Genomic DNA, 20,188 nt, shown 5'->3' with positions numbered 1-20,188 from the left:
GACTTGCTACACTGTAGCCTTATTTCCTCACAATTTTTCTGCTCCAGTATTATTTTTGAAATGTCATAAGATGTTGTAGGTCTCCCTCTTCGTCCCCAGGTAGAACAACTTGATTTCTTTATTATCCCTTCAAATTGAATCATCTGAGTTTAGGTAAAGAAGTCAAAAGTTATGGAAACAAATTGCCTAAAATAAGCTTATTGCATCTGTTCTAAATAACTGTCAAATATGTTGGTTAGATGTTAGTGAAGCTGAAGGTCTCTCCTTGTGTACCACTTGTTTGCTGATCTAGATGAGACTTAAATTTCCCTGTTTCTTATTTTCTGTAACTACAAATTGAGTTCCTTTGGGTAGGAACCGGGCTTTAACACTGTTTGAGATCATCAGGAACAGTTTCCTTGGATGTAGTCGAGTTATAATTGTGAAAAGACTTTTATTTTTTTTTACAATTTCTTTCTATCAAAAAAAACTTGCATCCATTAAGCTAGTGAAACTAGATTGGCAGACTTGAAACAAGTGCTGTATGACTCCTTTTTAATGGTTTCTAATGGTCAAATACCACAATAACGCCAAAGAAAGGAAGGATATAAATGTACTACTTAAATTGTATTATTCCTACTTCATTTTTCTTAAGAGGAGAAAAGTACATGGGAATGTGGCAAGATGATCTCTGCCAAGGCAATGGTGTTGTGGTTACTCAGTTTGGATTGTATTATGAAGGAGCCTTCAGCGCCAACAAAATGATGGTGAGTTGAGCACTAGACTTTGTGCTGTAATGACTAGTCCTCTAGGTGTGGTAGCTTTTTGGGGTAGATGGGTGGTCATGCAACAGTATGTTAGGTTGTATAAAACTTGCTGTACTTCTAACCTTCTGTTGTCCTGTGTTGCATTTTTTATTTTTTTTTTACTTCCTATGTAATCCCTGCTTTGTTTTACCTAGTGCTACTACAGAAACTGCTATTTTTGTGTTTTAAAAAAAAAAAAAAAAAATCCTAAGGATTAATAAACATTTCAGTGTATCTCCAGATCCGCAGTGTGGCTTTCTGTTATACTTACTGCTCTGTTATTGGTGATTCTGTTTATAGGGGACTGGCATTCTGCTTTCTGAGGATGATACAGTCTATGAAGGGGAATTTTCAGATAACTGGACTCTGAGTGGAAAGGTTTGGTATTAGTCATTTGTCTACTTACAATCTTAAAAACAAATCCCCTGGGAAACAGTACAGGAAAATAGTTGTTTTTTTCTCTATTCTCTCAAGGGAACCTTAACCTTGCCGAATGGAGACTATATTGAAGGTCTCTTCAGTGGAGAGTGGGGATCTGGGATAAAAATCACAGGAACCTACTTCAAGCCTAGCTTATATGAGAGTGAGAAGGACAAGCCTAAAGTATTGTGAGTATTAAGTAAGAAATTTCTGATGTGTTTCAGTGAGACTTTGGAATGTAACTATTGGCCTTTTTTTCAAAGTCCAATTAAACTGTTTTTTGTTTTTTGTTTTCAAAAAAAAGTAAGATTTTGAGAACACCTTTCCTGTTTTTATTCCTTTTCCATACCCCTTAGAAAAATAACCGTAACCTTTTCTTTAGCTGTTGTTGCATTCATATTACTAATTGAGCGGTAAGTAAATAATGGTGTGAAATTACAGGTGATTTGACATGCTGCTACTGACTTGTAGCAGTCCCAGAATTTTTTTATACCTGGACTGACTGTTAGAACCGGAGTTCATATCTGCTAATAATTTGATTGTATTTGTGAGAGAGAATAAGTTTCATCTGAGGGATTACATCAATTAACAGAAAGAAGAGAAATCTGTAATTCCTCTGTTGGCAACTTAATTTATTTAATATCACTTAATAGGCTCAGTGAGGGTACATTTGGACAGAATTTAATAGTTACTACACCTCTTCCAAACAGAGCATAAGAAAATTACAGAATAATTGCTGAATTGGGGGAGAAAACAAACAAAAAAATTTAAATGTTATGACAAAGATAATATTGAAAAGCATCCGTAATACTATTTGTAGCAGTTGTATTAAATCAATGTGCTAATTGTCTCCGGAAGAAATATGTGTTCTATTTAAGTCATAATTTAGATCTTCCAGTAGAAGAAATTTAAGTAAATTTTAAGAGTTGTGGATGAAAGTTCAGTGTTTAGTACAACTACATGCTGGTCTTCAATACTAGTAATAGTTGTACAGGTTTCAGTATCTTTGAAGCTTACTCTCAAATTTCCTATTAAAATGGGAAACAGAACTTTATTTTAACCTAGATTACTTCTCAGTGTGCTTCCTGAAGCATTCACTGATAATTTCTTTTGACAGTGGTGACAACTACAACAGGATGTGAGGTTAAGCAGGCTTCCCTGCTGTACTGAACACTTGCAACCATAGCAGCTGTCTGCTTTTTACCCCAGTAGGGAGTCTATGAATAAATGTATGTATGTATTTGTGAAGATTGCTTGTGGAAATGAGGGTTTCATCGACCCTTTTCAGGATCTCTTGAAGTTGAAAATCTTCTGATATCATTTTGTGGAAAGGCTTAACATCTACTTCTGCTTTGTGAGACTGGAAACATGGGAACTAATAACACTGATTTTTTTTTTCCCATCTGAATTTTGTGGGAGGGGGAAAAAAATAGGGAAGGTTGGCAGTTTCTGCTACTTAATTTAAATCAAGATAAAACTATTAACCCAGGCAGTGTTTATTTCAAAGCCCTAAATTTCATTGTGTGCTTGATATACAGGGGGGACATCACATCTTGGTTTCTATTTTGGCTGTAGAGGATCCCAGAGCTTTGGCTATCAGTGAAAAGATGCCTGCACTGGCTTTACTCCCAACCAGCATGTCCCTAGTATGTGATGCAGCATTACCTGTAGATAATACTTTAGGGACAGAAACCATAGATCCATTCTCACTATTTATGTGTGTGGATAGGCTTTTTGTACATTCTAGAATTGTGACATGTTTGGGACATCTTTGTACTATATTCTTATATCAATGTGTCCTAAGCCTTGTGAATGAATAATACCAGTGGTGGAGATAAGCCCCCTCAATTGCAGTATGTCCTGTTTTCTTGGAAATCAGATCAATGCTTTTCCTGCTTATACAAGCTGTTCCTTGGAATAATACAAGAAAGAGTAAGACTGACTTGTGTATTATAATGTTCATATTTATTCCTACATGTAGGTATTAAAAATGTTGTAATCTTGTAACTTTATAATCTGTTGCATGGATTAATGTATGCTTTAAGGCTGTTCCTTGATGAGGATAAAAATGGTAAGGATAAATGATTTCTGTCTAAATTTCATTTTACCAGCTTTTTGTGAGTTTTTTTTAAGAGGTGTTGGAGTTGAGACATGCATGTAAGTAGGTCTGGGTTTATTCTTAGTGATAAACTGTAAGAGACTAAGTATACCAGTTTTTGATTAAAATAGTTTGAGATACTTGTGCCTAACTTCACCTTAGTGGTTTTTGTAGCTGTATGTGTTGTTTCAAGACTATTCAATTTTAACAGACTAACTGGTGGTTTTATTAGGCGGAAACTTGGGATCCTGGCAGTGCCTCCTGATGAGAAATGGAAGGCAGTATTTGAAGAATGCTGGAACCAGCTTGGCTGTGAGAGCCCAGGTCAGGGGGATAGATGGAAGGCTTGGGACAACATTGCAGTGGCCCTGACTACCAACCGACGGCAACACAAAGACAGGTTAGTTCCTAGAGAACGTAGTCAGCATGTTGAAGAAAGTATTCAAAAAGAAACTGGAATTCATTACTAGTCTAGGCCAGAAACTAACTGTAAAAGTTCAGTTAAAACAAACAACAACAAATAAATAAAAAACAGAATCAGAACTCTGACTACTCTGCACTGCAAACATCTCCCTTTCAGGGACATGTTGATGTTTAGGATTAGGTGATTGTTACAGTCTGTTAAATGCTTTGTTGTGTATGAATGAGGTGCTAGCTGATTATTGCCAGAAAATCAGTATTTTGTTAGGTAGTTACTGTGTCCAGCTGCCCAGGAAGGGAACGTTCAGTTGTCATAATTCAAATCTGTGCAGAAAAGCAGGGAAATAGAGTGAATGAAAATTCAAGGGGTGGGAAGGCTTAGAGAGCTGGAGAACTTCAAAAGTAAGTACAGTATTTCTGGAAACTGATGTTTGGAGTATAAGGAAACTTCTTGAAACAGCCTTCTCAGGATGTTGCAGGAAAATCTCATTTCACAGACTTGACTCTGCAAGGTAAGAGAACTGAGTAGGCAAGATCAAGGGATTAGTGGAGGAAACTGGCTTTTTAGCAGCAAGAAATTTACCATAAGAATGCTAATGTGACTTCAGTTAATACTGCTGATAGCCAGGAAATATGTAGTAACAAGCTTCTCATAGTTATAGCTGTCTGTCAGGGTGGGCATCAGTGTCTTCCATGTTCCTGATTTTGCAGAGTTGAGACTTTTGTGTTAAAATAAGTCTATGGGTGATTATTTCCACAGTGCTGGTTCAGATTCAGTTTTGCTGAAGTAAAGGTGTAGAATTTTTGTGCAACAAGTGTGGGAGAAATGGAGAAGTTCAGGCTGAAGAATTCTGTCAGACTTTTAAAGTTAAGGGGAACGAGCGGATTGACCAGTTTCCTATGTGTGCTTCCATGTTTTTCTTTATGGCTCATCACTTTCTTGTAGTAGCTTCCACATTTAACTTCAGTTTTATTAATTCTACGTGTCTCAACCAATCTGTAAAATGTTTTTGTCCTTCTTATAACTGCAGTCCAGAATTACTGAGCCGTTCACATACTCAGACACTGGAAAGTTTGGAATTCATTCCACAACACATTGGTGCCTTTACCCTGGAAAAATATGAAAATATCAAAAAATATTTGATAAAGGTATTGTGACTCTTAAAAGCTCAAGTAGCATGTTGGCAAAGCAGATCAAACTCATTTACTTGTGTAAGAGCTTTCCTCAACCCCTTTCGTTTATGTTTATAATCCATGTTTATATCGATTCATATTTACTCTGAACTTCCTAAATAATTGAGTTTAATCCATAACTAAGACTAAAATCATTGTGCATCTAATGGATAGTACCTCAGTTTCTGCTGAGTTACTGTTTTGATTTTTATGCGTTTGGATCCTAGTAGAGCATGATAAAATGCTTGCTGAATATTTGATGTTAGTTTTAATAGTATTGGACAGATGACTTGTCCAAGTAGTAGCACAAATTCCTGATTAGTCTTGATTCCTGTATGAGCCTGTATTCAGCTAATACATAAATGTTATCATTCAAATGTTTTTATATCTTATCATCACAAGTGTTTTTATAAAGTTTGCTGATTTTTTAATTAATGTGTCTGTCATTTTTGCTTCAAATTATGTTGTTGGATTTCTGATCTGTCTTTAGTTCTTTTTTTTTTTTTTTTTTTTTTACAGCTTGTCTAGCATTGACCTATCTGACTATGCAATTAATATTTCACATCAGGCATGTGATACTCCTCTCCATCCATTGGGCAAGCTGGTGGAAACACTGGTAGCTGTCTACAGAATGACCTATGTTGGAGTAGGAGCTAATCGACGATTACTGCAGGAAGCTGTGAGAGAGATCAAGTCCTACCTCAAACGCATCTTCCAATTGGTTAGGTAATAAGACTCTAAAGTCTAATTACTGCTGAATTCATTGAAGATACTGTGTGTACTGAATCAGTCTAGTGTTTATGTAGTCCGAGTATGCCAACATCTTTACTCTGTTTTGGGTGTTAGTTATCTTTTCTTAAACTTTTTAAGGAGTTTTGCGTATTACGTCAAAAAAAAAATCTTCACCACAGGGAATTACGTCCTGCATTGTTTTTTAAAATACACCTAGAGAGAGTTCAACATGGATTTCCAATTTAGTGTCTGTCTTTTCACACCGTGAATATTTATTCTTCAAAAGGTATATAAGAGCAGTGATAACACAGAATTGCAGAGTATTCCACTGAAGTTGTTAGAAACATGGCTCATCCATGTTGATATGAAGTGTTTGCTTAGATTCTTGAGGGCAATTAAAGCATTAATTGGAGTATTTTTGCTCTCATTACCAGAATCCAAATTAATAACCATTAGATGTACAGTATGATTTACCTGGAATAAAACTTATAAAGACCATACCCTACAATGCTAAAGATACCTTTGCTACTCTGACATCATCTCCCTTTGGTCAAGGCTTCTATTATCTATACAGTCTTAGTCTGCTGTGTTTTATTTCAGCTGACTTTTCTTTCCAAACATCTCCTCTGATGCTTTATTTTGTGTAAGCTTCTTGATGTCTTAAGTTGCTATATGTATTGCCATTTAGGTTCTTGTTTCCTGATCTTCCGGAAGAGGGCAGCACAATCCCATTTGTGGCAACAGAGACAAAGGGAAGGCGATCATTCTGCAGTGGGAAGTCTGACTCCAGATCAGAATCTCCTGAACCAGGGTACGTAAAGGGCAGGGAGGGATGGTGGTGGCTGTGAACTAATGAAGGCCTTACCTTTTTCCCATCCCTTTCAAGAAAGAGTTGTTAACAGAAATGAAGATAAGCACAGGTTTAATTGATGCATATAAACGGATGGTTTTTTGTTTAGTTTTGATGACAGATTTGGTTAAGTGAACTTCTGTGTGTTGGCTGCAAGCATTTCATTCCTGTTCCATGCGATGGTTCTGTACTTAAGCCCAAACTTGCTTTTGTCTTTTGGTAGGAAACAAGCTCAGACTTGGGCCTGAACTTCAGAAAAATATTTGGTGTTTGAGCACTGGGCTAATGCAGGTCCAGTGCATGCATACTGCATTGTAAAAGTGATGTGGACCTCAGCCTTGAGTCCACCATTGTCATGTCCACAGCTGCCTCAGCTGTGGGCAGCATGAGGAAAGAGGGATCAGCAGAGAGACCCCAGTGAGCTGTGCAGGTGGTATTAGTAGGTACCCCATGTTCAGCTTTTCCTATTAGGTTTGCAGCTTCATGAATTCAGTAGCTACTTGTCATTAAACCTCACTCGTTCGTGTGAGTGTGTGGAGCTAGGTCAGGTACCTTCGTGGGTCTTTGACTATTTTGTAGATTGTGATTTGAAGTTAAGCTATCAGCAGAGTGGCTTAGAATGAGGGCAAAATGATTAGCTTGAAGATGCAGGTCCAATTTGAACTGTAATGAAGTATCTGGCTTTTATGTTCTATAGGTCAGAGATACAATGCTCTGTTTAAAACACAAAAAAAGCCCAACACAATTGTGTGTTGTGGTTCCTCACCACCCTCAAAAGATGCCTTATGTGTGGACTGTAAAGTAAAGTTACTGTTAAGTATTTCTCAGCACATATACTACTTGACTGATTTTTTTGTTTGTTTGTTTACTGTATTATCTTTCCTCATAGATCAGGCTCATACTAAACTAAAGGTTTGTTTTAATCATTAATTTTCTTCATTCCATTTTCATAGGTGCTTCTTCTTAAAGTCTTTCTCTTGACCTCCATCTCTATTTTTTTTTAGGTATGTGGTAACCAGTTTTGGCTTGCTGCTCCCTGTATTACTGCCACGACTCTATCCACCTTTATTTATGTTATATGCCTTAGACAATGAGCGTGAGGAAGATATTTACTGGGAATGTGTTTTACGTCTAAACAAACAAAATGATACGGCTCTTCTAAGTTTTCTTGGAGTGCAAGCGTGAGTATGTTTCAACAATAAAGCAAAACTTAAAATAAGATTATAGTATGTAATTAGATAAAGCAAATTTTTAAAAAAAAAAAAAAAAAAAAGGTTGTCCTGAGTGGTTTTTCTCTGATAAAAATGTATCTAGCTATATCTTCAAGCTAACTACTGTGGTGGAGAGTATGAGTCAAAACTTCCCTCTTGCAAAAAGGTGGGGAGAGCAGGAGGAAGGAATGTTGGTAACACTACAAAACCAGAGGGAGATATTTCAAAACTAGCTATCTTTCAGCTGTCTCAGTTAGATGTAGTTCTTCCTGCTGGAAGAGTTGCTTTCTCAGAGGAGAACATGCTGGCTTCATTTTCGTAAGGTGAAATATACTTTAAGACCAATAAGCTCTTATTTCTGAAAAGATTGTGTTGGGTTTCTTGCAGGAAATTTTGGCCAGGAACTGTGTCCATCCTTGGTGAGAGTAGAAAGGTATGTTCATTGGGCCTTAGCTTATTGTGTGCTTTGCCTAGTGCTTCGTTAAAGAATCTGAGATAATAAAGGGTCAAAGAACTTTCAGCCAACCCTTCTGCTGAAGAGATGCTATATTATCTTGATCCCTAATATGTTTTTTTTTTTTTGCTACTTAAAAGCTACATCAGTATTTTCTTGCAATAGCTGTCAGTCTGGCTTTGTTACTTATTGTTTTACTCTGAAAGAAATTCTAGTTCAGGAAGATGCTTGTAACCATTTTGCTTGGACACTGATTGCAGAAAAAGTATGAGAATAAATGTCAAGGAAGTTTTCAAGGTGTTTAGGAGTTGTACCATTATACACTTTATGATTATGAGAATTGAATAATTTCTATTCAGTCATTACCTTGACAGTGGCTGAACACTGGTATTAAACAGTAGTAGTAATATGTTATTCCATCTCTGTGCTCTGGTAAGAGTGATTTTAATAATCATTCAGAAAGTCATTGGCTCAGTTACTTACTAAGAGCTAACATTTATACTTTTGTTTGCTCTAAGCCTTTGGGTCTGTGATTATTGACCGGTATGACTTCAAGATTTCAACTATTCTCCTGTTAAGGTTCCCTCCTGACTGTTAATGATTAAGATTCACCGATTCTTAGTTCTCCTTGACCATGAAAATACACAAAAAGTCTCTGATTCTCATAATATATTCAGTGTTTGGTACAGAATTCCCAGAACGTTAAATGAAACTCGTACAAATAATACGTAGACAGATATCCTGGATGACTTCAGCTTGCTGGCATGTTCCCTTCTCATAGCACTTCAAATCTCAAAAAGGCTTTAATGGCAGTGTTGCATGATATGCTGCTTTTTCCCCATAAGAGTGGGTTGCTAACCCTGAATGACAAATCTTCTCACGGTTACACAGGTATCATCAAACACAAAGGATGCCTGCTTTGCCTCTGCAGTTGAATGTTTACAGCAAATCAGGTAATTCTCTGAAGTTACTTTGTTATTTGCTGTTTCTGCTATAGTGGATCTACTCAAATGATTCTTTATCTGTCACTTTTTTTGTTGTTCACCTTGCTAGTAGAGGTCAGCTAGAACTTTCAGAGTTCCTGCTACAAGTGTTACAAAGCGTCCCAATGGAAAACGCAGTATAGCTGTGTAAATGCCAGTACTTGAGAAATGTCTATAGGACAACACCTAAAATCGAAAGCAGGAAGATATCTAATTAAGTATGCGTGTGAATATTTGAACAGTTATGACAAAACGACCTATGTTTCAGGAGGTTTCCGTTTCTGTCAGCTGACAGAATTCTGCTGTAAGAATTGAAGTAGAAACTGATATTTTCTTCTCTTCAACAATGTTTAACCAGCTTAAAACTGTGAGGACAGTCTTGCTTGCAGTGGTGAACCTTGAGCCTGTGATTATAGCCTGGGGTCTATTATACAGCCTTTGCAGCTGTTGTGGCTGCTGTGCTTTGATTGATCTGTCTTATCTTCTTGGGTCAGGGGATAGCTAGCTACCAAACTGTCTTCCAAATTTAGATGCAGATATATAACTTCTTATTGTTAGTCCGATTTGCTTTTGCTCTCCAAACAGTACAACGTTTACCCCAGCTGACAAATTGAAGGTGATCCAGCAGACTTTTGAAGAGATATCTCAGAATGTACTTGAGAGTCTTCAGGAAGATTTTCTGTGGTCCATGGATGACTTATTTCCTGTTTTTCTCTATGTGGTGCTACGAGCCAGGTAGGTGCTAGCAGTGGTATCAGCCAATAAGCTGAGCATAGGCTGTATGAGTACTCATTTCTATTAAATACTCCTACTTCTCATTATAGGCCTAATTATTATCTTTTTACAACTTAGTACATTTTATGTTTTGGTTGTTGGCTTTGGCCTGAATAAATTTTAGAGAGTTAAACTGAAATGGATGCAACCTCAGAATAAGGCTAGGAAAAAGCATAGTTTTTGCCCAATGTTGTGTAGTCTTCACCTTTTTGTTTTTTGTGTCTCTCCCACCATGTACCAGGATAAGGAATTTGGGGTCTGAGGTGCACTTAATCGAAGACTTGATGGATCCTTACTTGCAGCATGGGGAACAAGGCATCATGTTCACTACCTTGAAGGTATGAAAATTATTCAGGGTTATTAATTTTTTTCATGGTTGATTAAAGTTGCTTAATTCCTAACAATCAGTTTGGGAAAATTCTGTGAACATTAGGTTTTAACTTGGATATTCTGGTCACTGTTTTAATTAGGATGAACAACGAAATTTAACATAAAGCTTAGGATAACAATTACAGAAACTGTGAAGACAATGGTGCAATTTGCAAATGTACTTTATTCAAATGTCATACAAGTTGCTATTGACTATTCTGCATGCTCACTTGTATCATGTTTGTCCCCTGTGACTTAAACTTCATTCCAATTTTTATGAAAGGAATAAAATGATTCCTTGGAGATGAACCATTCTGATGATATTTAAATCAAATACCACATCAGAATGCCCCAGGAATTCAATTTTGCAAGATAAATGGAAAAAAATACATGATCTAAATTCTCTACATTCTAATTTGTATTCTTCTCTTTATAAGTATGGAAAAGGGGAGAGTCTTCTCTGGTAGTAACACATTGTACAGCTAGGACCTCTGTAGTTGAAAGTAAGCTCTTTCGGTTCATGAAAACTGTTCAAACAAGCGAGTTTCATGACAAGTCAAGTGTGTGGAGCTTTTCTGTGGAGCTGTTTCAGGGGAAGGCTGTTAAACTGAAAAATGAAAAATCACAAGCTGAGCTGCTAGCTGAATGTTGTTGTTTTCTGTTTGTACAAACTGGAAATAAAGTTTGGTGCAGAGTTTTCATCCCTGTAACAGTGCTGCAAGAAGGACGGTTTGAATTGGTTAAACTTTCTTTGAGAATCTCTTTATTTAATAGAGACAATCTTACTTGGTGTTACCTGAAACAACTATATGAAGTTTCTTGTCATGGCTGACCAAATGCATATTTGATCCAGCATTAAGGAGTGGTTAGCTATTAGCAACAGGTCAGATATAAAAGTTAAGATCAGGGCATTTATCTAGGTGGTAGAAGCTTTGCTTTTCAGTCTGTGTTTTTGAAATGTATGAATCTGTGTGTCCTTGTAGTGTAAGAAAATACTTTCATTTTTGGGTCCTTTTATCAAAAGGTGAAGAGAGTTGTTAGCAGAAAATTAATTTCACCTTAGCAAAGTCGGGAACCAAATTATGTAGAGTCCCAGATCATGCTGTATTGCTTCATTAGGAGTTGGACATAATTTGTAACTTAAAAGCTGCTGTTCATTTTGCTTGTTTACTGCATCAGAAAATGTTTTACAATTTTACTGTATTGTACCTTCTTCCAGAAGGCCTAGTCCTCATTTTTTCTCCTATCCAACAAAACAAATAAACCTTTTTGTGTATGATGCTTTTATCAGCTTGCTGAAAACTAGGATATATGCTAAAATGAATTTTGTTTTAATTCAGGCATGCTACTACCAGATTCAACATGAAAAACTTACCTAGACCATCGTTTACGGCCTGGCTGTTCGGGTGGAACTTCACTACAACTACTTTGTTTCCCTGAAATTGCACTTAAAATAGAGAACACTGTTGCAGTTCTCTTGTTACAGATCAACATACTCAGTTGTTATTTTTGAACTTTCAATTTTAAGATTGGAAATATGTGAAATGTTGATGAAGACAGAAGCTTGGTTTGTCGAGTACTTGCTAAGAGATCTCTTCCTATTCTAACAGATCACTTGCTCCTTTTAAATTAACAATAGTACAAAAAGGCATGGCATCTACATAGAGTACATGTGAAAGTCTGGACCGCATGGCTTCTAAAGCAGTAGGTTTCTTTTTATTATTCCTGGTTTGTCAGCAGAGATGTTTAAAGAGAATGAGTTGCACCACAGAACCATTCAGTCTTCCTGAATTAAGTTTTTAGGTTTAAGAATAGAGACATGTTAGTATTTATAATGGGCATCCTATAGTGTGTTTTGGCTGTAAAGATTTTGAAGCATCTGTTCGAAACAGTTGCTGAATGCAGTATTAATGTGCTGTTTTAGAAGTAATCACACTATTATGGACTTCCCTGTTTACTAGAATTATAAATATAGAGGCATTCACCATGCTTTCTGTTAATGAAATGAATAAAGAGGCACTGACAAATTCAAATTTTGGCACTGAATTTAAATGTTCAATCTGACGGTGTTTAGTTCCATTACTCTGAGGTCTAACGACAAACTTTCTGTAGAAGCTCATGTGATAGGAGAATGGGAACGTGCTCTTGAATAAGCTGACAATGGATTATGTCTGAGACTTTTGCTTGCTAACTTATTTGGTTATTTATATGTCAGGGTGAAAGAAGTCCACCTTGTTGCATTTTTGAATATGTAAAGGACAAATAATTTTCTTTGGGGGGGGGGTTTGTGTGTGCATTTTTCTGTGGTTTATGGTTAACCTTATTTATATGAATACCACTAATGGATAATTTGGGTATTGTAGGTGCTGTTCTTTGCCATGGCTGACACAAAAAAGGGGGGGACCAATTATAGAATGTTATAATGGTCTAAGTTATGTCAAACTACCATAGATAATGCTAATCATATTTTTGAAATAGTAATCACGGCTTGTGTATTGCTACTTAAATGGAAAGAAACATTATGTCTAAAAACTGTTTTGAACAGTGACTGTAACGTAGCAATTTTCATAATAAAGTAAAAAAAGATTGGTCTTTCCGAAATTAATCTTAATTTTGTTGAAGGGAGAGGAGAATTCTAGCAATGAGGTACCTAAATCTATTGCTATACTTCTCATATTTGCAACAGAATATAGAGATAACAGACCTCTTCACATTTTCAATTATACTGAATAATATGGCAAGAGATAAGTAATAACGTGCATGAAAGACAAGCTATAAAAAGTTTGGGAAAAAAAAAAAAAGCAACTAGCAGAGGAGAGTATAATGAAGTGTAAGCCAGGAATTCTGACACCTAATCTTTTGTGCTAGGTATCTTTCCATGCACTCATCTGTTGAACAAAATGTACAAAATATTTAACAGAAAACAGCAGGAGTGGAATTGCTCCTGAATAAGGAGCTATGCTAAACAGCTGAGTAAACCCATGGCAATAATTTTAATCTGCAAAGATGGATTCATGATTTATTTCACCTTTTGTAAGAGTGCAAATCATTAAAATCAGATTTTTTTTTTCTCACTGTAACTGTTCAGCATCAGTGTTACTTGTCTTTAGGTGTTTCAGAATAAGAAAGGATTTTAATTATAAGCTTTGCCATGTGAAAAGCTTTTTTCATATGACCTTACATCTATACTGCTTCTCTTCTTTAAACCGAGAATGTAACTGGAGATGAGTTTTTTTTTTTCCATTCTCTTTCCTGCCTTTCAAGAAAGAGGTATAGCTACAAATATGTAACAACTTCAAATGTTCAACTTCATTCACTTTGAATGTTACAAAGTAAGGGGTTAAAAAACAAAATATATCTACTTGTTCTATCTGTATACATAATCTGTTAGAACAAGTAGTGATATCACCTATGAATTTAGCTTGCTGATAAATATAAAGCAGACAGTCTGGGCTGGATGTTCTTGGTATTTCTGATGTATAGTTTAGTTATTAGATAAAGAGAATCCTAGGATTAAATGTGCTTCTGACACAGATTCCAATTTACAGCCTATGTGGGCTGTGATGCATTAGGAAATGAGTACAAAGCAGCTCTGTATTTCTGTAGCTAACAAAAAAAAGAGTTAACCTGAAGGACTTCAATCTCTGTTACTTCATGATAATTCATTTTTTCCTTATCTTTTTCTTTTAAATTTTCTTAAACTGAAAGTTGGATATTTCTTCTGCTGCAACAGAAATCCTGTAATGAGCAACAGAAGATCAAGGTTACAATATTACACGTTCTTGTTGTAATTACAGGCACAGTAAGTGAAGACAGACCTTAAGAGCTAGGTGTCCTATTGACTAGGAAGGTTGCTGCAAATAAGAAACCTCTTTTGTGAGACAACTTAAAGTAGGCTTTTTCTGCAAGAGAAGGGTTAAGGGGATTTGTTCTCTTCTCCCTGGTAATGAGTAGTTCTAAGGTTAGGTTTCTGCGGATTAAAAAGGAGGGGATGTCTGTAGATTAGCTAGGGCAGTGAGGATACTTGCTTTACTAACATCCAACAAATATTCTTTCCCTCTGGAAATTCTACATGAGCTGGACATGGTGTGATCTGCTGTATTTACAGGTAAGAAAATGTTCTGTACTGGAACCATTGTACTGCATGATAAATTTCCTGCATGCAATTTTGAAGTTAGTTTCTTCTCATAGCTACAGCAAAGCTAATTAAATTTGTGATAGCTGGTAGTTCCCATTAGCTAAATGTGTATGAATGGGGAGTGGGAACTAAAAAGAGATTTCTTCTTTACTCCTAATCTTTTATAAAATAATCTGACTTGAATGCTAGGTGCTATACATTGACTAATTTTGTTGGACATAGCTTCACTTTGGACAACAACTCTTGTTTCAGAAGCACTTCAAGGAACAATCTCTTGTATGGTGAGAGATACTATAGAAGAAAAAAATGACTGTGAAGTCCTTTCTTTGAACTACCTTGCCTTATACACTTGAACTGATTTAATATCAACGTACTGATCTTGTCAGTTTTCTGTTTGGTAAAAGACTGGGCTGTTGGCAACGAGAAGCTGGAAGTAAAGCTGCCTCCCTCACATGACTGCAGTTTGCTGCACTCATGTATTCTCTGAATGTGCTTTTGCTTTAGGAGGCAATACTTTGGTGGCGTTATCCCCATGTAAACAAGATAATGGCTTCACCAGTGGAGCTATATGCTTTTGTTTTGGAGGGAGGCAGGATGATTCATATCGTCAGATACATCTGGAATCATATTGTCGGATATATCTGATTACAAAGAGTAATAGCATTTTTTGTGCCATCAGCAACCTTATGTGTGTGGGTGTGATTATCTAAATCTCATAGAGTGACTTCTGAAAAAAAATCATGCTCGTGTCTGCTTTCTAACCTGGGTCACCTCAAACTTGCAGTAATGGTTTTTGGGTCAAAATAGGCATAAATGGTTTCAAAGAATGTGTCTCAGTCTTTGCTTAAAATAAGTGTATTATTCTACTCATGTCTTAGCTTGTTTTTTTTTTTTTTTAATTAAAAAGCTCTAATCTTGTATCAGTAAGACCTTCTAGACTGTGTGATATTAGTTTCAATGAATTTCACTTCTGCTGAAGGGAGTAGGCCCTGTAGCTGAAATTTGGGATAATTGATGTTTATAGGCATGGGGTAACATGATTCCTTGAGACTCTTCAAACCGTGGTGCACTCAGTATGGACAAGCAGTTCTTTCCCTAATAACAGGTAAAGAGCTATGTCTTTTTTTTTTTTTTGAGCTTCTGTAACTGCATGCAGTATGTGTGAATGCTGTCTGGGAGATAGTCAGGTAAGCCTTTTAACAAGAAGTTATATCTAATTTATTAGGATCCCTGGAATGAGAAGACCATGAGCTTTGGCCTTACAGTCTGTGTAGATACCTCAAGGAATGAAAGCACAAGTGGTAGTCTTAGCTAGTTTTCCCTATATGCTAGCAATTTGGTAGGCCTTTTCCTAAGGAAGTTCAAATAAGCCAGACATTTTTCATTTTCTCTTCTGGTAATGACTTATTCATCGTCTGTTGCTCCTGACTGTTGCTTAAACCAGACTTCACAGTTGGAAGCTGCTTTCCTGTTATGTGAAAATATGAAACAGCTACTGCTTTATGAATGAGGTGAGATGCATTGTTAAAAACATGACAGATTTTGATGTTTAAGTGCTTATTCTGTCAATGTGAGCATAAACACTGTAGTGTAAAAAAGGAAGGATTGCTAGCTTAGTTTGTTAACCCTAGCTGCTTTCTGATAGCTGTATCCAAGGCTTTCACCCAAAGGCAATCAGTCAACATTCAGTAGCTTTCTTAGTTTTCCTTGGAAATACGAGGTCAACCTTGAAAACAGCGTGTCTAAAACTCCTAAACAAACAGAAATTAATCTCATAAAAAAAATTGAATAACTGCCAAGTAGAAGGTTGTAGGATATTCTTTCTTTGACAGGTACGGGATAACTTTTCTTTGGTTTAGTTCTTTCCCATTTTGACTCATTGTGCTGTGCAAGATCTATTCAAGGTAAGAAGAAATCATAAACGTGATCTGGCTTGTAAGACTAAATGGTAACTTAAGGTATTCCAAAGACTGGAGGGGTTCTTTCTGCAAAACTTCTCTTTTTGCAAGAGAATACATCATTGGTGACTGTCAGTATGGTGACATGCTTATTTGGTAAGCAACACTAGTTGAACAAAGCAGGTCTATATTCACACTAATTATCACCAATAAAAATACTCAGTTTTCAGTGTTAATCAGGAATCTTAAATTTAGTTGACTTTTTTTGCTTGTCTGTTCTGGTGTTAAACTCTCTTTTGACTAGTTCTATCAATAAGCTTTCAGAGATCTCTTGTCTTTCGTGTCTTTCCCTATATATTTGCAGCTCCCCCTCTGGTGATCTGTGAAGGTGTGGTGATCTTTGTTTTTGCGAGAAGAGTGTATGTATGTCTGACTTTTAAATCTGGGATTTCAATATGCAAAATAAAACATAGATCAGAACTATCTCTCTATAGCATGTCTGAAATGTTTGGAAGTGCTCTTTTTTTTGGTCTTCAAACATCCTTTATCACAAAACTAATCAGGATTTTGAATTAGGAGTGTGCTGTTGGGTGTCTATTGGACTTGATAAAGAAAAGCAAGCAGCCATTGTACATGGTAACCAACAAATGTTAGAAATGTCTATCTTTATGTTTTTTCAGATTTAAGTAACTAGTTATAAAAGCAAGAGATGCATTGGAATGAGTAGTAATAATAGGAAATGAGGCTTCTGAAATGCAGTTTACAGGATAAGCTGTCAGAAGAAGCTTCCTTTCAGGATGTAACTCACAGATTGGCTTTGTAAATACTTCTACAACTGGATCTGTAGCTGTGGACTCTTCCCTCCCAAAAACATGGGACAGAGCAACCAAGCTGAGGGTTATTTGTGTTTCCATATTGCTGATATTCAGTAAAAAAAAAACAGGGTACAATGAATCCTTGAATGTATTTTACAGTGCAGGGACTCCTCTTTTCTTGTCTAAACCATCCCACAGTAAAGTTTCTTCCCTACTCCTAATGTCTTCTGTAATTAAGAAACAGGTATTCATGGCTAGGTTTATATGGTCTGCTTAGCTGATCTGCCTAATGATGGATTTAACAAAGCTTAACAAAGGGGAAGGCAAACCCTTAAAGGAACAGAACTCAGACTATTGGGGGGGGAAATAAATTAGAACACAGTTCCCAATGGATATGTGGTAGGAGGATTCAGTGTTACATTTGTAAAATATGAAAAAACAAATCTTTCTCAATGGAAAAATGATTATGCAGTGTAGCACTGGAATGTTGCATTGGATACTGGGGAAACTGGGGAAGGATCATACAATATTTTGTTGGTCTTTTGAAAGAAGATGTAACTGTAAAAATCTTTCGTATTAGAATCTCAGTGAAATATATAATGGAGCATCCTATGGAGGTAGGTTGTAATGAATAACCAATACTCAGTAATAAAATGTTTGAATTGTTATCTCCTGATTTTCGTGGCAGGGGTATGTGTGTGTGTCTCCCTTCATGTCTTCTGCCTTTTGAAAGCAGTTTTGTGATTTAACAGGAGAGAGTAAACATGATCTAAAAATAAGTATTAAGAACTGCAGTAAAAGTGACAGTAATGCCTTCTGCTTTTATAAGCAGATCAAGATAAGGCATTTCCTGTTTGTACCTTTTGATATTTTCTTTCCACAGAAAAATTTAGAGGGAAATGGCTGCCTTTATGGTTTACTAATCTGGGAGATAAGCTATCATATATTTAACAGATTTTGGTAAGGCATTATACTGTGCATAGTGTCACACTGCTGTTTGCTGTTGGCTGGGGTACTCAGTTAACTCATGTTACAGTTCAACTTGTACTCTGAATCTTCTCAAGTGACCAGTTCAAATATTTAGCCCTTCACAAGTAATCCTACAGTAATGGCGATCATGACAATATCTCCAAACTTGATTTGAATAATTTCAAGCGTGATTTGAAGTTGGATCAGCTAAGATGTAATGAAGATGATGAATTAATATAAATCTCTTGTATGTGGATTCTTGATGCATTGATGTAGAAATGTACCATATTTTACAATTCCGGAGAAATCAGTCAGGACAGGACTGTGTGAATGCCAGAAAATGTGTTACCTGGTTAATTTCCATATTTCATGCAACTTCAGAGAATTCTGAGAACTCTTCTTTTAACACAGTCTCTTACTGCTTTGTTAGAAACAAATTGGAGACCTTCTTCCACTTCTGGTCTAAGGAACCATTATGGTGTAGTGATAGGTTGTCACAGAAGTTCATGGGAGGGAAGGAAGCTGGAAGAAATCTTGCAAGTCTTACTTCTTACATGTGGAAATTAATTCATATACAAGCCACGCTGAATTTAACATGAGTTTCTGTGTTACTTCTTAAAAACAAAATTAAAAATTTTATGTTAAAATTTAAAGAAAAAAATAAAGTAGTTTATGCTGCTTTTTATAATGAAAGGTAATATAGGAGTGGTATTAGATTAGCAAATAACTTCTTCTCTCTCTGAAAGTAGCAGGCAGCTATAAATGCCCAAGGCAGATGATGATACAATTGAGGTAAGGTGTGGATTTTCGGTTTTGGGTTTTTGTTTATTTTTCAATTCACTTTGAGGTAATAAAAAGGAAAATATGAAATCTTTGTGAAACAAATACTTCCAAAGACCTTAAATTTTAAGTTATTGAAACAGGGTTCCCTTCTTTACAAAACTGTACCTTTGCTCAATGAAAATTCCATAGAAACTCACAGAATCCTTACATTTTAATATTGTATCAATTAGAATAATTATAGTTAATTTTGCTTTGAATATGATTCTTTTCAAAGCTGTGTAAAGCATTTTGTATTGTGTATAGGGAAAAAAAGATAACTTTCCATGGTAGTGCACTTAAAGCTGGGGGACAAAAGATACACAGAACAGTTTAGCTTGCTGCATTAAGTAGTCTATAATAATGGCAATTCCAAGAAGTAAAACGGTAAGTTTGCAGTTGTCTTGTTTTGGTTGCTAGTGGGTAACTGAATTAACACTTGGGGCACATGCCTTTAGTTTGTGCTTGCAATCAATTGTGCCCTTGAAATAAGAATGGTTGTCCCCACTCTTCTACTTCCTTATCAATTTAAAATACCTGGTGGTTTTCTGATATGAACATACTCTTTTCCATAGTTCAGCATCTATCTTTGTGAAACCTACTTGGTGTGAATGCTGCACTCTAAACAAGTGGATGGAATCTTCTGGAATGAAGAAGATGGAGGTGCCGGAAGTCTGCAGTCAAAATAATGGTACGTACAACTCTTGCATCTCTTTTTCCAGGAGAAGGAAAACTGGCTAAAAGTTTTATTCTGTGTACATGTGACTCTCATGTGAGTCATGAGAGAGATGAACATACCTATAAATTTTATTACCTAATAGTGGGAATGATTCTTAATCTGTAATGGTGGTAGGCAGTTAATTTATTAGTGTCAGAAAAGAATACCTGGCATTTGTTTCTGGCTTATTAAGTCTAGGGTCTCCGCAGCTGTATCAAGAGTTACTAATAACTGCAAGGGTTTTTTTTGCTGAAGGAAATGATTCTCTGTATTTCAAAGATTTGTGCTTCTGTATTGAATGCACTGGTCTATTTGACCACTTTGTATAGGGATAGCATTCTTGGAGATGTTTAGGTGGTGCAAGTTGTCAAATAGAGGTAACCAGTAATAAGGAAAAAGGTCTTAAAGTATTTCAACCAAAACTACCATTCTACTAGGCATTAGGAAATACCTATAGAAAGGAATCTTTTTAAAGTTAACTGTGTTGTGGGAGATATTTGCCTATGGAGCTAACAGTCAGGGTTCACAGAGTTCATGGATGTTAATCATTATTTAAGTGTTT

The 20,188-nt window shown here is 36.1% G+C and overlaps 1 protein-coding gene across 2 annotated transcripts in view; it reads left to right on the top strand.

Moving 5' to 3' along the window:
- ALS2 (alsin Rho guanine nucleotide exchange factor ALS2) overlaps positions 1-13,268 on the top strand; it is a 39,276-nt gene extending 26,008 nt beyond the window's left edge. For both annotated transcript variants that reach the window (XM_032189871.1, XM_032189872.1), the window contains exons 22-34: positions 635-746; positions 1,086-1,163; positions 1,260-1,393; positions 3,536-3,703; positions 4,755-4,872; positions 5,465-5,622; positions 6,317-6,439; positions 7,483-7,659; positions 8,077-8,122; positions 9,035-9,096; positions 9,712-9,861; positions 10,142-10,238; positions 11,610-13,268. In XM_032189871.1, the coding sequence (XP_032045762.1) occupies positions 635-746; positions 1,086-1,163; positions 1,260-1,393; positions 3,536-3,703; positions 4,755-4,872; positions 5,465-5,622; positions 6,317-6,439; positions 7,483-7,659; positions 8,077-8,122; positions 9,035-9,096; positions 9,712-9,861; positions 10,142-10,238; positions 11,610-11,648 (1,462 nt within the window). In that variant the 3' untranslated portion in view covers positions 11,649-13,268. The remainder of the gene's footprint in view (positions 1-634; positions 747-1,085; positions 1,164-1,259; positions 1,394-3,535; positions 3,704-4,754; positions 4,873-5,464; positions 5,623-6,316; positions 6,440-7,482; positions 7,660-8,076; positions 8,123-9,034; positions 9,097-9,711; positions 9,862-10,141; positions 10,239-11,609) is intronic.
- The last annotated feature ends 6,920 nt before the right edge of the window (positions 13,269-20,188 follow it).

The sequence above is a fragment of the Aythya fuligula genome, chromosome 6, assembly GCF_009819795.1.
Source record: "Aythya fuligula isolate bAytFul2 chromosome 6, bAytFul2.pri, whole genome shotgun sequence".
NCBI lineage: Eukaryota > Metazoa > Chordata > Aves > Anseriformes > Anatidae > Aythya > Aythya fuligula.
Note: the sequence above shows the minus strand (reverse complement) of the source record. Positions and strands in the feature narration are given on the sequence as shown.